Consider the following 25040-nt stretch of genomic DNA (forward strand, 5'->3'; position numbering starts at 1 on the left):
AACCCTACGTATTGAGCTTGTAAAAGATGAGTATGATTTTTTGAAGAATTGACAACAATAAAAGACACAAGAACTATTGATCATCCCCTCTAACTCAAGGGTCATCAACATAAAGGACAAGACATCTCGGAGATCCTAAAAGCATGGCAAAGAGACTATAGAACATGGCGAAAGGCATAAAATCAAGATCAAGCATAAGAAGGAAGGGAAAGCAGGATGCCACTTAGCAAAAACAAAATCTAACTTCCTTTGGAAAATTCAATAATAGCCGAAGGATGGATACATTGGTCGCAAAATCGATTCTTCAGTTGTGTTATCAATTCCTCGGCTGGCATTTCATATATGTTCTCAAACTTTGGTTGTTCATCCAAGAAACAACAAATACTTGTTCAAAATGCCATGTTCTGACTATCACATGCAAACTCAAGGCATTTAGGGGAGCGAAAAGTATTTCTCATTTCATGAACGAAAGCTTAATTACAAAATCATCGCTGTGGTTGCTTTCACTATACAAATACAGTCTCTGCTTGTCTTTTTGCTAACTATGAATAGGAAAGGAAGGAGCTAGTCATGATGGCGTCTCCGAGATGATCTCTGAGATGAAGACAAGGACTGCTCAGTAGTCCTTACATCCTCCCTACTGGCAGCAGGAGCTCGTTCATCTTCGAGTTGCAGAAAAAGAATATGAACATTCAAATTCAAGAAAAGATGCAGAGCAAATGGAGAACATGGGAAAAACCATACCTTAAGGATCCGACGACATTGCCTCTGAACCAAAGCCTCCTCACTCTGATAGGCATGTAGCCATTCCTGTACTATCTCAGTGGGCACCTATGTAAATAACCAAGCATTTCAAACATGGGAATGCAAGATACAATGATAAAGCAGGGAAACTGAATCAGTAATGAAATAATACCTGTGAAGCCCCAGCCCAGCTGGGAGTGTGTAAAGTTGGGTCAAACAAGGAGTAAGCGCCAAGCGCTCCTCCTTTCCATCATCAGGGTGGAAGGAGACGAAGGAAGAGGCCCGTGGCCAAACAGAAGCAACCGGAGGAGCAGCATGTGGAGTCAAGAAGAGGCGGCAATACTCCATGTAATCTCCTGCCTGAAAAAGCAAGCCTGCCCAATCTATAATCCGAGCGTTCTTCAAGTCCTCCTTGGACATTGAGGAAGTAGATCTCATTGACGTCGGAGGTGGAGGAAGAATGAATTGAAAAGCCTCTACATGCGGCCGCCACTGGCTAGCCACCCGATCGCCTAGGTACCAAGCTCGGCAAAAAGGACCCTCGAGCAAGCTACGAGTACGATCTAGAACTCTGGAGCGAGCAAGAGGGGTATCCTCTGAGACACCACCCCAAGGGTCAAACCGTACTTGTAGGACAAGGGTAAATTAACCACAATGGAATAAAGGGAGGTACAAGGGAATAAAGGGAATAAAGGGAGGTACCTGATTGACCGTCAACCGGTCCAAAACTCGCCGCCATTTAGGAAGGCTCAGAATAGGTGACCACGGCTTCCGTTTTCCTGCCAACCATCGCTCGTAGCAAGGAATATAGTTCGCATCTTCATGTCTACTGTCAGTGGGAAACTGAAGAAGATGCTCGAAAGCCCAGAGCTGAAAAATGGATTAGCAAACAAATTCAATACTAGGAAGATTCAAAATGAGAAGGAAGGAAGAGGAAGAAGGATATACCTTAAGCACTCGATAGTGGCCGCCAAGGATAAAACTCTTGTCCCGTGAACAAGCTCCAAGGTTGTTGTACAAAGTGGCCAAAGCAGATGCTCCCCAATCAAACTCCCAAACAGCCTCTAAGTGTTGCAAAGGGGCCAAGAACTGTGTGTGCACCGAGCTATCCTTGTTGGCGAACAATGTTTGCCCGATGAGATAAAGAAGAAAGGCTCGTGTCAGGTGCTCAATGCTCACTTGAGTCAAAATATCAGCCTTCGTGAAATTCTTGCTGAGCCAAGAGATGTCAACATGACCTCGCGAGTGAAGAGGAGGCACTTTGTCCAAAAACCACTCCAAAGCCCCTACCCGCTCCCAAAGGTTGGGATCAATCCGAAGAGGAGCTCTACCTACTCGCAGGCCCATCAGAAGAGAGAAATCGCCTGGTGTGATCTCATCTCACCAACGGATAGGAAGTGGAATGTGTTGGTGGTATCCCACCACCTCTCAACCAGTGAGGTCATCTGCGACCAATCAATCTTCGGAAGGTTGAGACCCAGAATGAATATCTCAAAGCCAGCAGCACATATTAACTCCCGAGCAGGCTCCGGCAGTGCCAAGAACCACTTATGCACCTCTTTGCCTCCTCCATGAGCCTCCAATCTCCTATTTCTCTACAAAATTCCACCAATACAAAAGGGAGTTAATCTCATGATTGCATAAACAAAAGAGAAGCTAGGGGCATCAAATTAATGTTTAAAAAGCATGCATTGCTTAAACAGGAGGCACAATTATTTTAGTCTTTTTAAACAAAACAATTTCGACCCAACCACGGGTCCTTCTCTCATCCACGCCCCAGGCTAAAAGGGATTTTCTCCCGCGAATTGGAATTCATTTTTGACCATGCAAATTAAAAATTAAAAGTAAACCCTTTTACTTTTCAAGAAAACTTATCGGAACATCAAGGACGCTTAAGTGTTACTCAGGCTCCCTACGAACCACCTCGGCCCTTGGGCCACCGACAGGGGGGCGATACTGCAAGAAACCGCCAAAACCCAACCTACACGAAGGAAGAACGTAAGTAGCAGCGTCAAACAGACCAAACTCCCTAGCCGCCTCCTCATCAAAAGAAGGACACTCGCACCTGCATGGAGGGTATGAGGAAGAACCCGCAATAGATGATCGAACGTCCATAGAGGAGGATGGTGGCAAGTTGGCGATATCAGAAGGCAGCATAGCCATCACATTCAAAGTAAGAGAGAGAGAGAGGAAGCAACGACGGCGGAGGCCGAGAATGACAGCAGTCGAGGATGGTGGAGGAGAATGGCGGCGAACGGCGGTGGTCGTCGGGGGTACTCGAACGAGAGGAATGGAGAAGAAGGACAAAAGAAAAAATGAGCCGTGAAATCGATTAAACCGAACTTAAATCGATTCTCTAACCTTTGGCTTTCTCACGGCCGAGACATCAATTCCTCGACTGAGATATCGATTTTTCGGTCGCGAGATCGATCTCCTGGCCCCCTAATCCATTCTCCACAACGATGTCATATCTTGCTCAGTGCACCAACTCAAGCAGCTGTGAAGTTTTGGGTCCTCGACCAACAAAACCATTGATGAACATTGATTGAATAAGCCTTGGGGGCATGCCCGTGCATAAAGAAGTTCTCTCTCCGTAACAGCAAGCTCACAACTACTGGTCACTCGACCACTAAGGATCACCAAAGCTACTTCGTCTCCACTAGCTACCTAGCAGTCCAGCAACACTCATCAGGATATTCAGCGGCTCCACGTCCATAAAACTTACTACTTTAAATCCTTCCACTTCAGCAACTCCATCATCACCATCAGCAACTCTAAGCTTGCCAGCAGCCCCGAGCTCACCATCTTAACAACTCCTTAGCAGTATCCACTACTATCAAGTCACTCGGCAACTCCATCCAATCAATAGCTCTATATTCTCAACAGCTTAGTAGCCTAGTGGCCAAGTTACTCAACACCATCAGCAGCTCCAAGCTAACTATCTCAGCAGCTCTACGCTCGCTACTTCAGTGGCTCCAGGCCCATAAGCTCACTATTTCACACTCCTTGCACCATCAGTAGTTATGCCTACCTTAGTGGCTCCACGCCCGTATTCACCATCTTAGCGGCTCCACGCCCGTGCCCACTACTCAGCGGCTCTAAACCCATTATCTCAACGGCTCTATGCCCATATTTACTATCTCAGCGGCTCTACGCCCAGTTACTAAATGGCTCTATGCCTATAATCATTATCTCAACAAGCTCTACGCTGCAACCATCATCAAGATATCATCTATTCTCAAGCTCTACGCTTGAATGCTCAAAATCCAACATTTTGAACGCTTGAAGCTCTTCGAATGCCCAACCACAGTGTACTGGATGCTCAAGTTCTACACTTGAATGCCCAAGCTCTACGCTTGAATGCCCAACCACTGCATACTGGATGCTTAAAGCCTGTACTTTGAATGCTCGGATTCTATCCTCCGAATGCTCGAGCTCTATATTCTGAATGCTCAAGTCCAAAACTTGAAAGAAGCTCTATGCTTAAAGTTAACAGACAAGCACGGGCCCGTGCACATATTGCATCACCATCAATCACATCGAGTCTTCATAACCATCATCATCATATTTGTTCATACCTAACCATCATCACATCATATACATATTTTGCATCTCTCTCTCACTCATGAAACAGGTCAATCCTGCAGTCAAACCGGCTCTACGCCTTGGTTTTATTGATCGGTCCAGTGCCTTGATCCTCTAGCTCTACGTCAAAATTTATGATGGGAAAACTCCATGCACAGACCTTCAGACTACAGCCAACTCTGCGCCTCAGTTCTATTAGCTTAAGCTCAAAGCTCTGACTCTTTAGGCTCTCGCCTCATGACTGCAACCGGCTTTGTGCCTCGGTTCTCTCATATCAAGCTCCATACTCCAGTTACCGGCCTCATGCCCCCCATATCTCAAAAACATCATTCAATTCATCCCCAGCAGATGGTTTGGATTGCACCCCAATTACATCAATTCCATCCAGCTCATTCGCAAGGATAAGCTACTCTGCCGAGCTCCCCTCAGTCAAAGTAAGGATCATCACGAAAAGCAAACGACTCACCCGTTGTGTATTGATCTACCCCAAAATACTAAGGATGCTCTCCGCAAAAAATTTCCTCGACAGCTCCGAGCTCCTACAACTATTCTCTGCCAAAAATCCTGGCATTGCCCAGGTACGTCACATTACGGCTTTCTAAGCCCGAAGGTACGTCTTCTGTTTCTAACCCTCCAAACTTTTTATTTTTCTTTATTGCCTCCGAACTACGGTTGGTCTGAATTTACCTTGTGGAATACGTAGGCAGCCTCACGGCCCGACCATAACAAAATCCTTTTTCCTTCGAACAATAGTTGGTCTAAATTTCCCTTGTGGAATACATAGGCAGCTTCCCAGCCCGACCATAACAAAAACCTTTTTTCCCAATCTAGAGCCATACAGCCTTTCAAACAGAAATACAGCATTCTAGGAAAATCTATCTTTCAGCCGTAACATCGATCTCACGACCTCAACATCATTTCTTCACCCGTGAAACTAGTTGCTTGAAAATCTCCCTGAGAGATTGATCTTTTAGCCGCCAGGTCTATCCTTTTGCCGCTTAATCATTCGGCTGCCAAATCGTCTATTTTCCAGATTCTGGAATGTTCTGTCATACGTTTGATTCGATCATCAAAACCCTAGCAACCAAATTCCGATGCGTTCGGGTTACATAAGGAGATTACCATGAGGAGTTATAGTTGCCCTATAATTCCAATTTTAATCGTGCAATGTGATTGGTTGGAGTGATGTCATCCGGTGCCTATATAAAGGGGCCTTTGGTTCCGAAAATATATATAATTGATACATTCAATCACCCCCAAAAGCCATGAAATTCTGCATCTCTCAAATCCCCTCTGCAAAACCCCTAACCTTCCGAAGGCAGCGGCAATCCAACAATCCAAACCCCGAAGTTCAAACCCTAATCCTAGGGTTTTCAAGAAGCGAAAATCAGTCAATCACCCTCAATCTGAAGCAATCAAGCCACTGAGGGTTCAAGGTGGTGAGGCCCAGGGGCCTATGGTTTGTTTTATTTACAGTTTATACATATTAATCGCATCTTTTTGATTATCACTTAATCGTCTGGTCTAGTGTGAGGAAAAACATCGGCTGGGGAATCAATCCCTCGGCCGATATATAAAACCAAAAGGATCCCTCGGCCGTGACATCCATTCACCGGCCGAGAGATCCATTCTCTGGGACACTTGTTTTGTTATTCTACTATCTGATGCATGCTTTATTTATTGTCTCGGTTCACCTTATCAACTGTTTAAAGGCTAATTAATTAGTTTATGTGCTTAGAGTTAAAAAAAATATGTGTTAATCATATGTCAAACAACTATGAGCCAGTCTCATGACTGGGCAAAGAGGGGTCCCTAACACCTTCCCCTTATTGTACCCTTGGCTCCTGTACCCGGAATCTCTATCTATTTTTTTTCCTAATTTTTATAAACTAGGTGGCGACACTGTTTTGATAATAACCGCTATCTTGTGGTGATATTCCTAGCCATGAGAATATCCACAATTTTAATTTATGAAGCAAACAACCAAACTAACAGCAACGATCAATCTATATGGCGATGCTCCGCTTCGAGAGGTGTCTACACATGCATTTTAAACACAAAAAAAAAATATAACTAAAATTTTTACTAGAGAAAGTGAGTAGAAATATTCTACCGTTCTTTTTGGCGGATGGTATGGCTATGGAAAATAAAATACGTTGGCTTACGAAAGGTGAATGTGGCTATCGAATGAAGTGACTTCTTATGGTAAGCTTCCGGGAGCTTGCAGCCAAGCTGGAGGAGAGGTACAATGAGGGGTATCAACAGGCTGAGGAGGACATCGTGGACCAAATTCAGGAGGCCGAAGCGGAGATTAAGGCAAAGCAGCACATGGAAAGTTTTAGGCTCGGTTACAACGAATGACTCGATGACACAGAGGTCGGATCTGAAGACGAGAGAAAACTTCTATTGAAGTGCCACCCCTTGCTACTGTTGAGACTAGAGCCGAAGGGCCAACTGTCAAAGCTGTTGATGCCACCAATGAGCCGGCACCTTCGGAACTGCATCAACTATCCCCGTCAACTACGTCGTCTCCCGAGACTTGAGACTTTTTAAATTTGTTATGAAGTACTTAAACTTTTGAACGTTTAAATTTGATCCGGTCAGCGCCGAACATTAGGCTTTTGTCGTATCGTGGTATGTAATTGATACAGGTTGGAGGGTGGCACCTAACAACTCACCATTGCCACGCCTCGGCAGTATTGCCAGTAGCTTAGGGTAGGGGATGGCAACGGATGATGCACCACCCGCCAAGCCCCGGTTAATATTTGTTAAATATGAAGTTTGAAAAATTTCAAAAGTCTTTTCACTCGTTTCATTCGTATGTCATTGTATATGCATGCTTAGTTATAAATTTATTCAAAATTTCACAAGTCTTTTTGTCCGGGGATTTACCCTTATGGAGCCCCCTGCCTTGGTGGATTGCTACAGCAAAAGCAGGAGTCCATTATGGCAGAAAGATGGGTAAAGGGGAAACAAAAAATGCCAAGCCCCAACATTCGGGATGAAGCGGTAGAAAAAGAGGGCTACAAGAATGTTGCCGAACGGAATCCAAATGTTAGAAGTACTGCGTCCGAAGGTGACGCAAATGTTCCAAGCATGGAATCATGGGGTAAAAGTGCTGGAGCCCGAAGGCAAACCAATGTCCCTGACGATGGAACATTGGGTGAAAGTGCTTGAGCCCGAAAGCAACGATGTGGTCAGGATAGTACTTACCATCAAAAGAAAGAACCGAACAAACACAATTAACGAAGATAAACAGACTTCCATTAAAAATGAAAAAGACAATGCCCGAAGGCTTACATGTCGAACAAAATGGCAAAAAAAAGAACAAAACAAGGGAGGACAGAAGGCTGCCGAGACTACCCATGGAACTTCTTGAGTTTTTGGGCATTCCAAGGGTTATCAATCGGCGTTCCATCCATCTCTGCGAGCTTATAAACTCCGTGACTGATCTTCTACACCACGCGGTAAGGCCCTTCATAGGGATCTTTGAGCTTTGTTAACTTGGCTGCCTTGGTTACCATTCGAAGGATAAGGTCCACGACGTTGAATGGTCGTGCCCGAACGTTCTTGTTGTAGCCCCAAGCTACTTCTTACTGATAGGAGGCATGCTTGAGATTGGCGTTGTCCCACAGCTCCTCGGCCAAATCAAGCTCGGAGCCAACGAGAGCATTGTTATCCACCAGACGAAAATCCTCTGTTTGAGCCGTCATTATCAAGGTGGCCAATGGACGAATGGCTTCCATACCATAGGCCATTGAGAACGGCATTCGGCCAGTGGACCACTGTGGAGTAGTACGATATGCCCACAAGACATGAGGCAATTCATCAACCCATTTGTCGAGCTTCCGATCCAACCTTTGCTTTAGCCCCCGAGTGATAGTCTTGTTGGAGGTCTCGACCTGCCTGTTGCTTTTGGGATAGACTACCGATGAATTTTGGATCGTGATGTTATGCTTCTTATAGAAGGCCTTGATAGCAGCAACCACAAACTGGGTGCCGTTATCCGAGAGGATCCCATAAGGCACACCGAACCTAGAAATGATGTGCATCTAGATGAAATGCTCCACCTCACCACCTATAGTATGGACCAATGGAGCAGTTTCCACCCATTTAGTGAATAGGTTGGTTGCAATAAGCATGTACTCAAATCCGCCAAGTGCCTTCGGCATTTTGCCGATGATGTCAAAAGCCCAAACTGCGAACGACCACAGACTATTGATCATCTTAAGAGGGAAGGCAGGCTGATGGATGAGGGTAGCATGCTTCTGACACAGAACACATCTCTTCACATAATCTTTCGACTACTTGACCATTTTGAGCCACCAATAACCCAGCATTAGGGCCCATTGAGCTAAGGAACGTCCTGTTGAATGTGCTCCACAGCTGCCAGAGTGGAGCTTACCCAAGACGCTCTCAACTTGATCCTCGTGGACAACGCACAAGTTAGGACTCGTGAACATCCATTGATACATGCTATCACTTGGGTCTAAGAAATAGTTTGCAGCTTGGCATCGGATCTTGTGAACTTCTTTTTTGTTCGGTGGAAGGACATGGTTCTTTAGATAAGCAACAACCAGATCCATCTTGCTCGGACCGAGCGTTATTACTAATACCGAACACATAGAGGGTTCAAAACTTGGTGTTTCCACTTTTTCAAAAATGATAGTGCGACTGCCCGAGGTTTGATACACCGAAGCAAGACCGGTCAGGGCATCGGTATGGGCATTATGCTCCTGAGCAATCCACTTCACTTCTACGTGGCCCAATTGTTCAAACAGGGTGAGAACATGACTTACGTAGGCATTCATACGTTCGTCCTTGGCCTGGTAATCATCATTGAGATGTCCCGCGATCAGTCGAGAGTCGCAGAATGCGTGGACCGAGTCGGCATCCATCCGAATCGCAAGCTTCAAACCAGCGATGAGGGCATCATACTCAACTTCGTTATTCATTGCGGGGTAGTCGATGGTGGCCGCACTCTCATGGATGGTGCCGCTTGGAGAAATGAGAATTATACCAGCCCCAGCACCATTAACGTTAGAAGCCCTATCAACGTTCAACCTCCAAGCATTTCCTAAGAAGAGCTTCCATTCTCTCTTCGGCTTCTTGCTGCTCAGAGTATACTGAGCACGCAATGTCTTCGGTGGAGGCATACTCCATTCAGCATAAACCTCAGCGTCGGCATGCCGTTCTTCTTCTGCAGTGACTGCCAAGGCATTGGCCTCATCCTGTAGGTCGGGTGTCAACTCGGCAAAGAAATCGGCCAAAGCCTAGGCTTTTATGGATGTTCAGGGCTCGAACTGGATGTTGTAATTGGCGAGATCCTGAGAGAACTTCACTGCTTGACGAGTCGGTCTTCCAAAGGACACCTTTAAGGGGAAACTCAGTAAGAACCACAATCCTATGGCATTGGAAGTAGGGCAAAAGGCTCGGTTTAACAGAAATGAAGGCCATTGCCAACTTTTCTATAGGCAGAGACCTTGTCTAAGAATCTGTCAAGGTCTTGCTTGAGTAGAAGATCGGTAGATTCTCCATGCCTTCCTTTCGAATGAGAATAGAACTCGTGGCATGATCAGAGATGGCTAGGTAAAGATAGAGGTCTTCATCTCCCACGGGTGTGACGAGGAGCAGAGCATGGTAAAGGTATTCCTTTAGAGATTGCAAAGCCATCTCACACTCCTCAGTCCATACCAACCGCCGCCGATTGGTCTTTAGCACCTAGAAGAAGGGTCAGTAGAGATCTCCCGAGCGCCGAATGAATCGATTCAATGCTGCGACCAAGCCTATAAGTCGTTGTACCTCCTTGATCGTCGTTGGAGCTCGGAGGTTTTGCACAGCCGTTAGTTGCTTCGGGTCGGCCTCAATTCCGTGGGAGCTCACCATATATCCAAGGAATCTTCCCGAGCCAATGCCGAACGCACACTTTTTGGCATTCAGACAAAGCTTATGTTCTTTCAGTATGGCAAAGACTTCTCCCAGATCCTTCAATTGATCCACTTCAAGGTTGCTCTTACAGACCATGTCATCAATGTATGCTTCCATCGTCTTACCAAGTTTGCCTTTGAACGTTTTAGTAATTGTCCGATGATAAGTAGCTTCGGCATTCTTCAGTCCAAACGGAACGACGTTATAACAAAATTTCCCACACGGAACGATGAATGTCGTCTTCTCCTAATCCTCCTTCGCCATGGCAATTTGGTGATAACCTCGGTAAGCATCCATGAAGCTCAACCGTTCGTATCTCGTGGTCGCGTCCACCATTTGTTCAATCTGAGGGAGAGGGAATCAATCCATTGGACAGGCGTCGTTGAGGTTCATAGAGTCATCACAAACCCTCAACTTGCCGTTCTTTTTGGGAACAATGACGGGATTAGCAAGCCAGGTTGGCTAAAAGATCTCCCGAATAGCCCCTGCCTTCAGTAGTTGATCCACTTCTGCCATCACCACATCAACTTGTAATGTCGTCGAACTTCAAACCTTTTGCACCGCTGGTCGTCTCTTCTGATCGACATTGAGGGAATGGGAAGCAAATGAAGGATCCACGCCCAACATTTCCTGAGGGGTCCAAGAAAACACTTCGATGTTTTCCTTGAGAAAATTAAATATGTCAATGTGCTCGGATTCCTCCAAGGAGATGCTGATGAAAAAGTAGTGTCCTCCATCCTCCGTAGTCGGCATCCTCATAAGTTCCTCGTTTGAACGCTGCTTGGCCAACATCCCGACATCTTCGAGGACTGGAATATCAGCTATTTTCACACACTGTACCTCTAATAGGCTCGGGCTGTTGGCAACGGAACTGATGTAGCATTTCTTGGACTGCAATTGGTCCCCTTGCAGGCTCTCCTACTGACCGTTCCACCCAACAAACTTTACGACCTGATGGAGGGTCGAGGTGTCTACCTTCATGCCGTGGTGCTAGGCTTGACCGAGGATGATGTTGTAGGGGCTTGGGGAATTGACCACTACAAATTCAACATCCATCACTCAAGAACTAGTGTGCATGGGTAGGGTAATCAAGCTGAGCGGCCAAACGAGAGAGCCTATGGAGCTGACGAGCGGTGTTGAAGTGGTGCGGAGCTGGTCCAACAAGAGCCCCAGACTCTTGTAAGTGGAGTAAAACATCACCTCGGCCGAACTCCCATGGTCAACCAGCACTCATTGAACAGTGGATTCATCAATAGTGACAGTGAGGGGCTTGAACACCATTGAAATCTTCAGCAGAGAAAGTGATGATGCAATCTTGTTTTGGATCTGTCCATTTTTATTTTGCCGACGCCCCGACGCTGCAGATAGACAAAGCAGCAATGGCTCTGTCAATCTCAGAATGGAGCTCGGCTGCTTTACCTTCTGAAATAAGGCCTTGGATGGCGCCAACAATGCGTTATGTGACTGGTGAGTGATGCAGGGAGGCTTGTCGAAATAGAAGAACGCGTACTAAGGACAATCACGAATAAGTTTGAACTAGAGATACTCTCTCTACAGACAAACGATATTGAGAAAACTTCTCAAATTTTCATTAATCAATCATAAACATCTACCTTAGCCCTAAGGCTTACAACTCAATTTATAATAAACTAGAAATACTAAAAAGGAAACCTAAATAAGGGAAAACTAAATCTACGTCTTAGAGAGCAAGGAAATAATAAAAAGGAAATAGAATCAACCTAATTAAGAAAACCCAATATCCTAGGCAGTTTATTCCAAAACAAAAAGATTCCTAATAAAATACTAATTGCAAAATAATAAACTAAAATTTCTAAATTTCTTACATAATTAAAATATCGGCCTGCATCATTCTCCCCGGCATTAAGAAACTCATCCTCGAGTTTACATAGTTGAATACGCCGAACCTTGTCTGCATCAAGTTTGTACTTCAAATTGATTTTATCCAACCCAAACTGTAAAGAAGAGTTATGGAAAATAAAAGTAACAATTTTCTTCCCAATTTTCTCTAAGTACACAACCCAAATATTCTTCTTCATAGAAACTCCAATATATTCCCCAAAAGGATCCACGAATTGATACCCCATCCAATTTCACCACCTTCAAGCATTGTAACAACTTCTTTTTGCAATATTTTTTGATTTTTTTCTTTTGTAATCGTCTCCATCGGTTCTTCATCAAAAACTGACGGTTTACTCCAATTCACAATTGGATCTAGAATAATACTTGATGTGAATGGCCACCCAATGGTAGCTTCATCCACCATTGTCCTCTCCCTCAACTAATAGTTACCAGCCAAAGGTTTGGTGATAGAAACATCATCCGACACCTCCTCTACTTTCGAAAATCGAGGTTGAATCGGATGACGGCAAGGTGGGTTCCCCCCAACAGCCATGGCAGCCATCTGATCGGTTAGGACACCAATCGCATCCATCACACACTGCTCAAGTTGTTGGAACCTTTCCTCCATTCGTGCTTCTCGTGCAACTTTACTTTGATTATACACATCTTCGGCAACAACATAATGACCATAACGAACTCCTTGTCGCGCCATGATCCGGAATTGAGCACAGGCTCTGATACCAACTGATGCAGGGAGGCGTACGTCGAAATAGAAGAATGCAAAACAAGGACAATCACCAACAAGTTTGAACTAGAGATACTCTCTCTACGGACAAATGATATTGAGAAAACTTCTCAAATTTTCATTAATCAATCATAAACATCTACCTTAGCCCTAAGGCTTACAACTCAATTTGTAACTAACTAGAAATACTAAAAAGGAAACCTAAATGAAGGAAAACTAAATCTATGTCTTAGAAAACAAGAAAACAATAAAGAGGAAATAGAATCAACCTAATTAAGAAAACCCAATATCCTAGGCAATTTATGCTAAAAAAGAAAGATTCCTAATAAAATACTAATTGCAAAATAATAAACTAAAACTCCTATATTTCTTAAATAATAATATCGGGTTGCATTGATGCATTGATTCAGGTAGTTGTTTTGTGATTTGATTAATGAAAATTGAGAGTTTTCTCAAAACTGTGTGTTCGAAGAGGGAGTATCTCTAGTTCATACTTGTTCGTGATTGTCCTAGTCACATCATTCTTCTTTTTCGACACACCTCCTTGGATCAGTTGGTATCAGAGTCTCCGCTCGATTTTGGATCATCGCGTGGCAAGAAGTTCGTTATGGTCGTTATGTTGTTGCCGAAGATGTGTATAAGCGAAGTAAAGTTGCACGAGAAGCATGAATGGAGGAGAGGTTCCAACAACTTGAGCAGCGTGTGATGGATGCGATAGGCATCCTAACCGATCAGATGGTTTCCATGGCTGTTGCGGGGAACCCACCTCACCGTCGTCCGGTTCAACCTCGGTTTTCGAAAGAGGTGGAGGTGTCGAATGATATTTCTATCACCAAACCTTTGGCTGATAACTATCAATCGAGGGACAGGACAATGGTGGATGAAGCTACCATTGAGTGGCCATTCACATCAAATATTATTCCGGATCCAATTGTGGATTGGAATAAACTGCCACTCTTCGACGAAGACGAAAAGATTGAAATCCATCTAGTAAAAGAAGCATTAAAGCCTTGTGTTTCCAACATTAATCAGCCTAGCGAAGACGTCCGAGTAAGAGTTGATTTTGGCAATTCTACGATTCTCATAAAGGAACCGGAGTGCGATGGATTCTTGGTCATTAATGATGCATACAAGGTAATCCCCAAACACATGTGGTTCGTTGGATGCAACAATGGAAATATGACAACATGGGTTGAAGGCAACATTGTTAATATGGCTGAAAGGGGTTCTACGTTGTGTGATTTGGTGGAAGTGCCATTTTTGGTGCTTCATCCAACTAGCAATTGCGTGAAGAGTACTTCCTGCAATTTTTCTGAACAAAAGTTTCAAGATGGTGTACGGTTGTTGCAGGAAGTTGTTCCCTTAATTTTTAAAGACTCATCTTTAACGTTCAGGTTCGAAAAAATTAATTTGCAGTATAAGATTGATGCATACATGATTCGGTGAATTCAATTATATAACACTACAAGAAAATGGAAAAGTGGCAACGAAAAAATGGCGACGAAATTTAATTTCGTCACTAAATGAGTATATTTGGCGACGAAAAAATAAATTTGTCACTGTTTTGATAACTTCCTTGACGAAATAATTTTATCACCAATTATACATGTTTAGTGACGAAAAAAATATTTTCGTCACCAAAGGTACCCATTTGGCGAAGAAATCCATTTTTCGTCACCAAAAGCTTAAAAAATGTGACGAAATTATTTTTCGTCACCAAATATAATCATTTGGTAACAAAAAATATATTTTGTCACCAAATGCTTAACTTTGGTGACGAAAAATAATTTCGTCACCATTTTAACGCTTTCAGCGACGAAAATATATTTCTTCGTCAAATGGGTATCTTTCGTGACGAAATTTATGAATTGCGCTTTGTCACTGAATGTATTTCGGACATAACTCTTTACTAAAAACTCCGATTGAGATCATTCAAATTGGGTTTGAACAATAACTCAATAGCCTACAATTTTCATGTTTATCAAAATTGCTAATTTTAATGTTTAAAGGTTCAAAATTACATTTGAAATATATTTTCATGTTAAACATATATGTTATATATTAGATATTTCAAATATTTATTGAAAAGTGTGTGGTGTAGTTGGTCGGAGCTTGCACGAAAAACTCAAGGGACTCGGGTTTGAAACCCAGTAGGGGCAAGAAAGAAGAATTTTTTTCCTATATGAAAACGTCTTTTGCAACATCACCGATTTCTTAAATTGGCGACAAAAAATTTCGTTACCGATGTGACCCATCAGTGACAAATTTTTTCGTCGTCAAAAAGCACAATAAGCGAGGAAAAAAATTTCGTCACCAATTATTCACTTTTTGGTGATGAAATATTTCGTCATCAAAAGGAACTACAGGTGACGAAAAATAAATTTCGTCACAAGGTAGGAATCCTCGACAACCTTTAGTCGACAATTTTTTTTCGCCACCTATATTATTTGTGGCGAAAAACATGCAATTTGTGACGATTTTCATTCGTCACTCAATGAAATTTTTCTTGTAGTGTAAACTCGAGGACGAGTTTCTTCAAGTGGGGAAGGATGATGCAGGCTGATATTTTAATTATTTAAGAACTATAGGAATTTTAGTTTATTATTCTGCAATTAGTATTTTATTAGGAATCTTTTTGTTTTAGCATAAATTGCCTAGGATATTGGGTTTTCTTAATTAGGTTGATACTATTTCCTCTTTATTGTTTTCTTGTTCTCTAAGACAGATTTAGTTTTCCCTTATTTAGGTTTCCTTTTTAGTATTTCTAGTTTATTATAAATTGAGTTGTAAGCCTTAGGGCTAAGGTAGTTGTTTTATGATTTGATTAACGAAAATTGAGAGTTTTGTCAAAATTGTGTGTTCGAAGAGAGAGTACCTTTAGTTCATACTTGTTCGTGATTGTCCTTGTCGCATCATTCTTCTTTTTCGACACGCCTCCCTGCATTAGTGGGGGAGGCAGAACCGGGTTCCTCCGTGTGTCAATCCATTGGTTGAGGTGCTCGGCCGCGGTAAGCTCCTCCAAGTGTCTCTTGAACGGTCGGCACTGAGTGGTATAATGCCCTCACTCGTTGTGATAGGTGCATATTCCAGTGCCACCACCCGCCGTACCCAAGACCCTTGTTGGCCAAACAAAGAATGGCAGCTGACCGATAAAGCTCAAAAGCTTGTATATGGGCTTGGTAAAAGCTGTTCGCTCAGCCACAAATTCGTCTGGCCTCGGCTCACGCCTTGCCTGTTGCTGAGGCTGTTGTTGTTGTTACTGTTGCAGTTGTGGTCGGTTCTTAATGTTCGGCCACGGGTTCCCTTGATTCATGTTGCCCTGGCCACCATGCCCAACGTTCACTACTTGCTTCTTGACTCCAAAAGCACTAGCTAACGTTTTGGCAGGTGCCAGAGCTTTCGGGGTGCGGTGCTCGACAACCGCCTCTTCGTGTACACAATCCTTTTTGATGATAATCATGAGCTCACCATGGTCTTCAGTTGGTTTTGGGATAGATCCCGAAACATGGTGGACGAAGGATCCAATCCGTTCATAAACGACTTGGCTATTATGCTTTAGTCACAATAAGGAATGAGGTTGTAGAATTCCCAGTATCGTTTGGTATACAGCCGAAGAGTCTCTCCTGGCGACCTTCTCATGTTGACGAGCATTGAGAGCGTCTTCGACTGGATATTGCTTGTGACGAAACGCTTGGTGAACTCCAACTCCAATTCATCAAAGCACTTGATAGACTTGGGCTTCAACTGATTATACCACATCATGATTGGTTCACTGAGTGTTAGAGGGAAGATCTTGCACATGAGAGCGTCAGTAAAATTATAGAGGCTCGTTGTCTGTCGAAATCGGTAGACGAACGCAACGGCATCCTCCTTGGCTTCGTAAGGCTTGATCTTGGGCAAAACAAATAGTTTCGGCGAACACTCCCGCTGAATGGTGATGTTTTGGCCTTCCCATTTGGTGTCATCCATTGGCACGGGATCGGGGTGAACAGCCAATGGCGGCGCATCCAATCGAGGCTCGCGAGCTACTCTTGGCGCTCGGTGGTGATGCCGTGGTCGTTCGAGCCATTCCTGATGCCCTCGACTATCTCCTAACGAGGGTTCCTGAGCATCCCATCGAGAGCCATCTTGTTGGGCATGCCACTGCTCGGTCGTCTTTTCAACGGGTTGGTACACGATCGGCTCGCCCGTGAATTGATCAAACAGAACAATCGTGTTATCTTTCTCTGAGTGTACTTCCCTACTCGACATTCGGTGATGTCCACACGATCCTTCCGAATTACCTCTCGCATGAGGTCGTTCGGTCACAAGTTTGGACTGTACTGAACGCTTGGGATAGCCACTTGTGCATGTGCGTCAGTGGGTGTCGTCTATTTCCATGGGCCTCTTTCTCGTCGATAGACCCTCTCGGCGTGGAGCAGCGTGAGACGTGCATGCCATGGCACCCATCCTGGTGGTTTTGGCCGTAGAGCTCGTGGCGGAAGACCTCATTGAACTTTCTGCTCGGACGACGCTCCCTAGCCGCGGCCGAGAAGCTGTAGGTTAAGCTCTGGTCACGTGCTCAAGTCGCTCAAAAATAGGGCGACGTTCGGACGTCATTGGTTCGGTAGTTGGTGCGAGGTGTGACTTCCTTCCTCGCTTGCGTGCCTTTCTGGGATGGCTGGGTTCCGCGGAGTTGGCATTTAGAGGTGTGCCGGCCATGCCGCGATCCCGGTCTTCGAGGCGCTGTTGGAGTAGGGCAATCACTGTCGCTTGACATTTTTGTTCTGCCAGGGCGATATCAAGTTCAGTGGGAGGGAAGTAGAGTTGACGGGAGACCGAAAGAACGATCCTCCTGTCTTGGTTGGGTTCGATGTTGAGAGATTCGAACTTGGCCAAATCTAGGGCAAAGTTCTTCGGCTCCGGCGGAGGAATCCGTTGAGACATATCTTGAGGCGAGGAAGAGAAGAGGGGAAAAGAAAGGGAAGGGTTGTGTTCATATCCACAGCACAGAGGGTTAGAGAAAAGATAACATCCCCAGCAAAGTCGCCAATTGTGGTGGGCTGAATCAACCTTGAACCTTTTTCCTTCTCGCTGTTGAACCATGGAGGAATGAAGTGCTAACTCTTGTACCTGCAAATCGGAGGGGGGTGTTCCTCCGAGAAGAAGCTCTGACGAACAAGTTAGTTGTAGACACCCCATCCAGATAACGCTATTTTTTTCGGTCTTTTATTGCCCCAATGATGAGTATGGTCAAGAACAGTCTGAGGACGGTGGCATGTTTGAGCCTTGAGCGTTCCGAACCTCATTCAAACCCATTTCAAACCCTTCAAGCCAGAACCAAACGGCCCCAGCAAAACCCAAACTGGCTTACGCCAGTACTGTGCTGACGTACGCCAGTTAACTGCCACGTGTCGGTCATCGACCGTTGACTCAGTTATCACTGGCGCACGTAGGTCAAAACATGGCGCACGCCAGTCAAGCCTAGTCAAATCAACTTTATTCAGCCACATGGACGAGACTTTTGTGCCACCCTGACGTGGGCTACAGTCCCTCTGATGATTACACTTGGCAGGGACGTCCCCCCTCTCTCCTACACCCTCCATCAAGCCAAGTCCCATGCATTTAATGCATGGGAGGCTCCCTCTCTTAACCCAACCAGCCAAACCAGCACTTAACCCAACTGATCTCAGTCTCTCTCTCCTCTATAAATACCTCATTTGCATTCATTTGCAAGGGGTTAACCACATAAAAAAGCCAAGACCCTTTTTTTCCTCCCTTTCTCTCTCTTCTCCTCCATTGAAAGAGGAAGGAAAGGAGCTCTTCAGTGACACACTCCACTGATATACCCCCCACATTGTCATCATCCAATCTCTACCTCCCCAAACCAAAGCTCAAGTCATCCATTCATCCCAACCAAAGGTATACCACCTTTGTGGTTCTTTCTGTTTTCGAACCCTGAGGAGAACCAGTAAGGTCCAGGCTAGTAGTCAATACTAGTCCTGGCCTTAAACTGGTAAAATATAACAACCGTGTGAGATGGACAATGGCGCACGCCAGTACCATCATGCCGTACGCCGGTCATGGCAGTATGTGCACTATTGTCGTGGGGATCATTGACCATCGTTTGTACTTGCTTACATTTCTGTCATCACCTTAGCATGCTAATAACCAGTTTTACAGCTTTCCATATCCTAGAACTATTTAGATGTAGCGTTCAATATTTGCTTTTATCTGCTTTGGAAGGCTCCTGGGATTTCTCTGGTCATGTTCCAGAGCCCAGAAGATGCAAAGCCAAGCACTGGGTAAGGAAAATAACTGGCGTACGGTCTCATTTGACTGGCGTACGGCAGTTAATCCAAGATCCAGTGGCTGGCCCTTGCATCTTAGCTTAGTCTTGGCCTCTTTTATGTCCCCACACTATTTTTGGGGTATTCTGTTATCCTTCGTGGCTTGAAGCCATTCTATCTTTCTGTAACTGTATATATTCTGCTCTATGAATTGCGTGGTTTGTCCTAGGTGTGCGCTAGTCCCTTTCCAGAGCCCAGAGGGTTGCAAACAAAGACTGTGAGACCAGATAAGTGGAGTACGCCAGTTTCGTGGTAGCGTGCGCAGGTCATATCAGCATGCAGTGGTTCGGCCAGTGCATGCTGGTGCAGGGCCTGCTCACGTCCCCTCAGGGCAGCGTACTCCAACTTATTCGGGCTGCTCTCGGTGCTTGTTCTCAATCTATGTTTATCATTGCAATTTCATCATCCATAAACATTTTATCATTTAACTGCAATTTGTTACAGTTTTAATCCCTATTAACTGTTCCCCAGCTCTAACTGGCCAAAAATGATTAATGAGAGAAAAATGCAAACGTTTTATGAAATGCCCGAGTAGAGACCGATCTCCGGATTGGGCGAGAGGGGTGCCATAAAACCCTTCCCCTCTCGTAACCTGGCTCCCGAACCTCAGATATCGAAGGTGACGACGGACCGGTCTACGCCTTTTTCAAAATCAAACAAACGTGGCAAACGTTTTTGAGTTCGGTTCCTTGGGTGCATACCGCGAAAACCCGAGTGGCGACTCTGAATCGAAGCGTCTTGCCGCGCCTTTTTCAAAGAGGGCCGCACCCAAATTTTGCATAATAAAAATTTTTCGGGGCGTGTGCCCACATTAGTAAGTAGAGGAGGAAGAAGTATTGTGAGAAAGTATGTTAGGAGAAAGAATAGAGCAATAGTGATTTTTTTAGACCCTTGCCCTATAAGGGGTGGCCTCCTATTTATAGGCAAAGCTTGGAGGGTTGAGCAAGTCGACAGTGCCTCTCACGCGCGTAGCTACGCTCGGATGACGTCACATGTCAATGAACATTGCTTCCCAGGGTGTGCAGAGCCGCATTTGTCAATGTCAGGAATGTCACTTCAGGCAGAGATGTCACTTCGGTTATCAGAGAAGTCACCTCTTGTTTGTCTTTTTTACTTACAGTCGACGAATCGACTAAGAGTTGTTGAGCGTGCTGGAAATGTGGGTGTTTGTGGTGGTGGAGTTTGGTTCCTTGCCGTATTTCAGGACTTCTTTAGAAGCAAACTTAATGAAGTGAATGAAGATGGAAGAAGAACAACAAAATGGACTTTATTATTCCTCGAGGTAGAAGTCAATCGACTATGAGAACACAATCGAACAGACAGTTATGTTACAAGCTACTCCTAGAGCAAGAAATGTAAAGTACAGATAAAAGTAGAAGCCTTTGGGCGATTGATTGAGGGTTCTAAATATCTTCTATTCTTGTATTTATAGGCTGTCATCGACTTGAAATTCAAATCATATGGAATTCCCTCCTTCGATTTGAATTAAGTGGCTCCATGCTCCATATTCTTGCTCCACTATCTGCATGAGGCGGTTACTTCTCCATGATCTCACATGTTCCCAATGTTGTAATTACTTCAACTGCATGCTTGCATTAACTGTCATGCCCACGATCTGTATGTGATGCATATTCTGAAACGTGTTCAGTTGAATATCAACCGTCGATCAGTCCACTTGATTTTTCCTTAACAGGTTTCATACTACATTTTATTAATTAGTCTAAAACGTGTTGACACGTGTAACATTTTGACCCAATCGATCATATGAGACTAAATACTAAAATATGGTATAAACAATGCCCCCCTATTTACCTGAGTTAAATATTAGCTTTGGTAAATATTTCTCTTAGTAACTTACCACCTATATAAGGCAGAGCACTTCAAATTTTAGGGCAAGAATCGAGCTTTTTCTCACACAAAATTCTAAAACAACTTTCAAACCCTAAAATAGCTCTCAAATGGCACCGAAATCCAAACTACAGATTGTCAGTGATCCAGTTGAAGATTCGGCTACCGAGTCAGCAGCGGAGGATTCCTTCCGATTCCCTGAGTCGTACCGAAATGGGGTTAATCAGAGCACCCAAGTCCTGATTCCTGACGATAACGTCAGTTCTCACTGTATATTGGGTCTAGTTTTCTCGTCAGCTCTTCCGGATGGCTTTCCAGAGGTTTACCCAGTAGGGGAACATGATCCACTCCTCCTCCAGCTTCCATCGCTGGAATGGTCAGGCTGGGATAAGAACACCTGCCTTCGTTCCTGGCCTTATACCGTCGAAATGGGATGGGTAGACTGGGTAAGGCGCATGATGAAGTTTCTTTTTGAGGATTGGAAGACAATGGGGATTCGTGAGACAATCGAGCTCTCACAATTCCCCTTAGACATGAATCCTGAACTCTTAGCTGCTGCCGCCTGTTTCTGGTCCAAATCATCCAATGCCCTAGTTCTGCATTGTGGCTTATTGTCTCCGACAGTTTTGGATATCTCTCATTTGACCGGCCTCCCTTCCTTAGGCCGTGAGGTAAGTGCCCTACTTTCTCCTGATCCATATGATCCCCCATTCATTGTTCCATCAGCTGGGGTTAGTTATTCGAAATGGCTTAAGATTCATTTCAAAGCCAAAGCATCTGGACCCTGTTTTCACGAGAAGGTTGCATTTTACCTGTTTTGGATTTGCCGATTTCTTATGGCAGTTCCTGGGCTTAGCGTTACCAAAGAATACTTTAACTTGGCCATCTGTATGGCTCAAGTAAAAAGATTGGCCCTTGCCCCATTTGTTCTAGGATCCCTGTATAAGGGTTTATTTACTTTTGTTGACAAGAAGATAGCAGATTCTTGTGGTGGTCCTTTTCGGATTTTCCAAGCTTGGTTGTATGCATATTTTCCCCAGCTGAAACCTAAGCTAAATAATCCTCTTCGATCGGATGAAGCCTTGCAAACATGCCGTAGCTATGCTGAATACTTCTTAGGTTTTCTGACTCAGACAGAGGAGTCATCCTTTCAAAGGTACTTCACCTTCTTCTATGAAGATAACAAAAAGAATTGGCCTGTTTTCTATCCCTTCGATAAATTCGAATATGCATCCGAACGATTAAGGCCATGTTTTGAGGGTATTCCACCAGCCTCTCCCCAGCTTGCAGAGAAAATGACTCAGTCTAAACGGTTATTCTGGGCCAGCATCCTTCTTCCAAGACTTATCCCGGTTGGCTTTGCCCTAAATAATACTCCTTTTGGGAACTGTGGTTTTGAAAATTATTCTCCTTGTCAATGTGCCAAACAATTTGGCCTTGCACAAGGCATTCCAATGCCTTTCGTTCACCCCAACATTGCTGAGATGGCTTCAAGCGGGCCAACGATTAAGGCCAAGGACTCGCAAATGATATCCTTGATGGTCAGCAATTTTCAACATCGTGTGAAAGCCTTTCAGTTCATTGACTTTAAGACCAATAATGCGACCCTGCCTGCCTTTGATGAATGGTGGTCGACTATGAGAGCTCTTTATTTCAGTGCTCCACTTTTCAGACTGCCTATACAGGCTTGACCCTGAATACAAATACCTCCAGGATAAGGCTGGTAAGCACAGCTATTCATTGGTTTGCAATTCAATTAGTCATGCTTCTACTAATCATTGATACATTGTTTCCTTGATACATTGTTTCCTTGACAGAGATAACAGCTCGACTGCCTGATGAACCTTCTAAGGCCATTGTGCCTCATGCAGGAGCAGTTCCCATATCATCTGTGCCAAGTGGGAATACTAGGAAAAGGAAAGCTGAATCGATCAAGGACTCCGAAACCAGGCCACGGACGCGAACCCTCAAAATCACGTCAGGTGTGAGCCAAAAGGTTTCTAAAAGTCCTTCCACTGGTAGACCTAAAAGACAGGTTGGTGAAGTATCTACCCCCACAAAGCAGTCAACAAGAAAGCCCACCAAGAAACAAAGCTCGAGTGACAAAGAGTTGCCTCCAAGGGTACATTCTCATCTTCTCTTTTCCCTTATTGATTTCATTCTTTTCAAAAGCCCTTCTATTCTTATTTTCTTTCTTTTACAGAAAGGCAAGGGGACCAAAATTGTAGATGCCTTTGAAGAAATGGAAGAAGAGGAAAATTCTTCAAAATCCTCACAAGTCCAGAAATCCTCCTTTTCAGCAGGAGAGACAATTGACACCGAATTGGCAATTGATCAATATGAATCTTTTGATACAGCAGTATCAGACCCTTTGGGTCAGGCTGATTGGTTGCCAGAGTTACAGGAACAACTGCTACACCAAGAAAATCCTTTGTTGCAGGATGACAGTCCTTTTATGTAGGTTGGTGAGGGCTCGATTCTGATGCCAAATGTTGCTGAGCTTGGTGTACAATCCATTCGACAACCCATTGTCACAACAACTCAGTCTGCAACAGATGTGGTCAATGCTGTACCACGGTGGAAAACCACTGTTGACCCCAATCCTCAACAAACTCAGAAAATTGATTTAAATCAACAGGGCGACGGTAGGGAGGAAATGATTTCTCCACGGGTGGCAAATGTACCTAATTTGGAGGCTCCATCAGCACCAATCGAAAAGGATTTGGAAAAGAAAGGACCAGTAGAGGGTCCTGTTCAGATTGCCCCCATTGCCCAAACCAGTCCTAACCAAAAAGGTGGACAAGGTGCAGAGGATGTGGCCTCTAGTCCTTCTGGTAATCCCTCTGGGAATCAAGTCCTATCACCAGCAGGTATGATTCCTGCAAGTATTCCAAAGGTCCTTGCTCTAAACACATCTCCTCGCTCAGTGAACAAAACGGCAACAAATCCTGTGGGTGTTGAGGATTCGGCTCATGTTAAGTCTTCTAGTGATTCACTGGACCATCTGATGGAGGAGATAGAGTCAACTTCTCAAGTCTTTCGATCCCTCACTGAAGTTTCAGAATCCAGTAGCTCTTTCTTCTTCCTTCAATTCAGTGCAGAGACCCAGAAAGAAATCCAAGTTTTCTTTGACTTCCTAAAACTTCCTTTTGAGGAATTAATGACAGTGAAGTCCACAGATTTTAGTGCCTGTGTTGAATCCCTGTCACAAAGGCATGTCTTCCCCCTCAGGGAACAAATCATCTTGGAAAATTATGCATCATCCTTGGGTGACAACATCAGCCTCTTCCGATATTACCAGCAGGAAATAAGTCAAAAGCAGGACTTGATTGGTAACCTTTCCAACCTGACAGTGAAGTTATCGAATATGCATGCTGATGCTTCGACTTTGAAGTCGAGACTTGTGGCTATTGATCAGGAAGGAAAGGAATTGTTACATCGATTGGGTCAACTGCAGACTGAGAAAGGAAATCTTCTGATAACAGCAAGCCAACTTGACAAAGACTTCAAACACTTAGCAGAGGAAGGCAAAGGAGTCTCAGTTCATGTTTCTGCTGCCCGTGAGGATTTGCAGAGAAACAGAGTTAAATGTGATGAACTTGTAGTTAAATGGGAGGCCTTTAAGTCCTCTTTTCTTCATGAATGACTGTCAATCGACTAATCTTGTCAGTACAAAATTATAAGTACTTTTTGTTTGCTGTTTATTTTCTACCTATCAGCAGGTGGTATGCCAAAACTTATGAATGGCAATTTGGAACGAGTGTTAGGCCTTCCATGGCCCTTCTCGTACTTATTGTTTGGGATGATTTTCTTACACTAATGTTTGGATTGGATCAAGGAATACTCACATGTTTGAGTTAAGGACTAAACTCAAATATATGTTCAAATAGGAATAAATAGGAATAAACCTCACATAATTGGTTCGTATTCCTTTACTTACAAATGTGATGTGAGCAAACCATACAATCAAAACCCTTGATCCCTATATATCCGGATCGTGG

At 44.2% G+C, this 25040-nt stretch overlaps 1 protein-coding gene across 1 annotated transcript; it reads left to right on the top strand.

Moving 5' to 3' along the window:
- The first annotated feature begins 21149 nt into the window (after window positions 1-21149).
- LOC131317364 (uncharacterized) lies at window positions 21150-23500 on the top strand. Its single transcript, XM_058346921.1, has 4 exons — window positions 21150-22666; window positions 22725-22762; window positions 22857-23161; window positions 23243-23500. Exons 1-4 carry the CDS (start codon window positions 21150-21152, stop codon window positions 23498-23500), a joined length of 2118 nt encoding a protein of 705 aa, XP_058202904.1.
- The last annotated feature ends 1540 nt before the right edge of the window (window positions 23501-25040 follow it).

This window comes from Rhododendron vialii, chromosome 2a (assembly GCF_030253575.1).
Source record: "Rhododendron vialii isolate Sample 1 chromosome 2a, ASM3025357v1".
Classification (NCBI taxonomy): domain Eukaryota; kingdom Viridiplantae; phylum Streptophyta; class Magnoliopsida; order Ericales; family Ericaceae; genus Rhododendron; species Rhododendron vialii.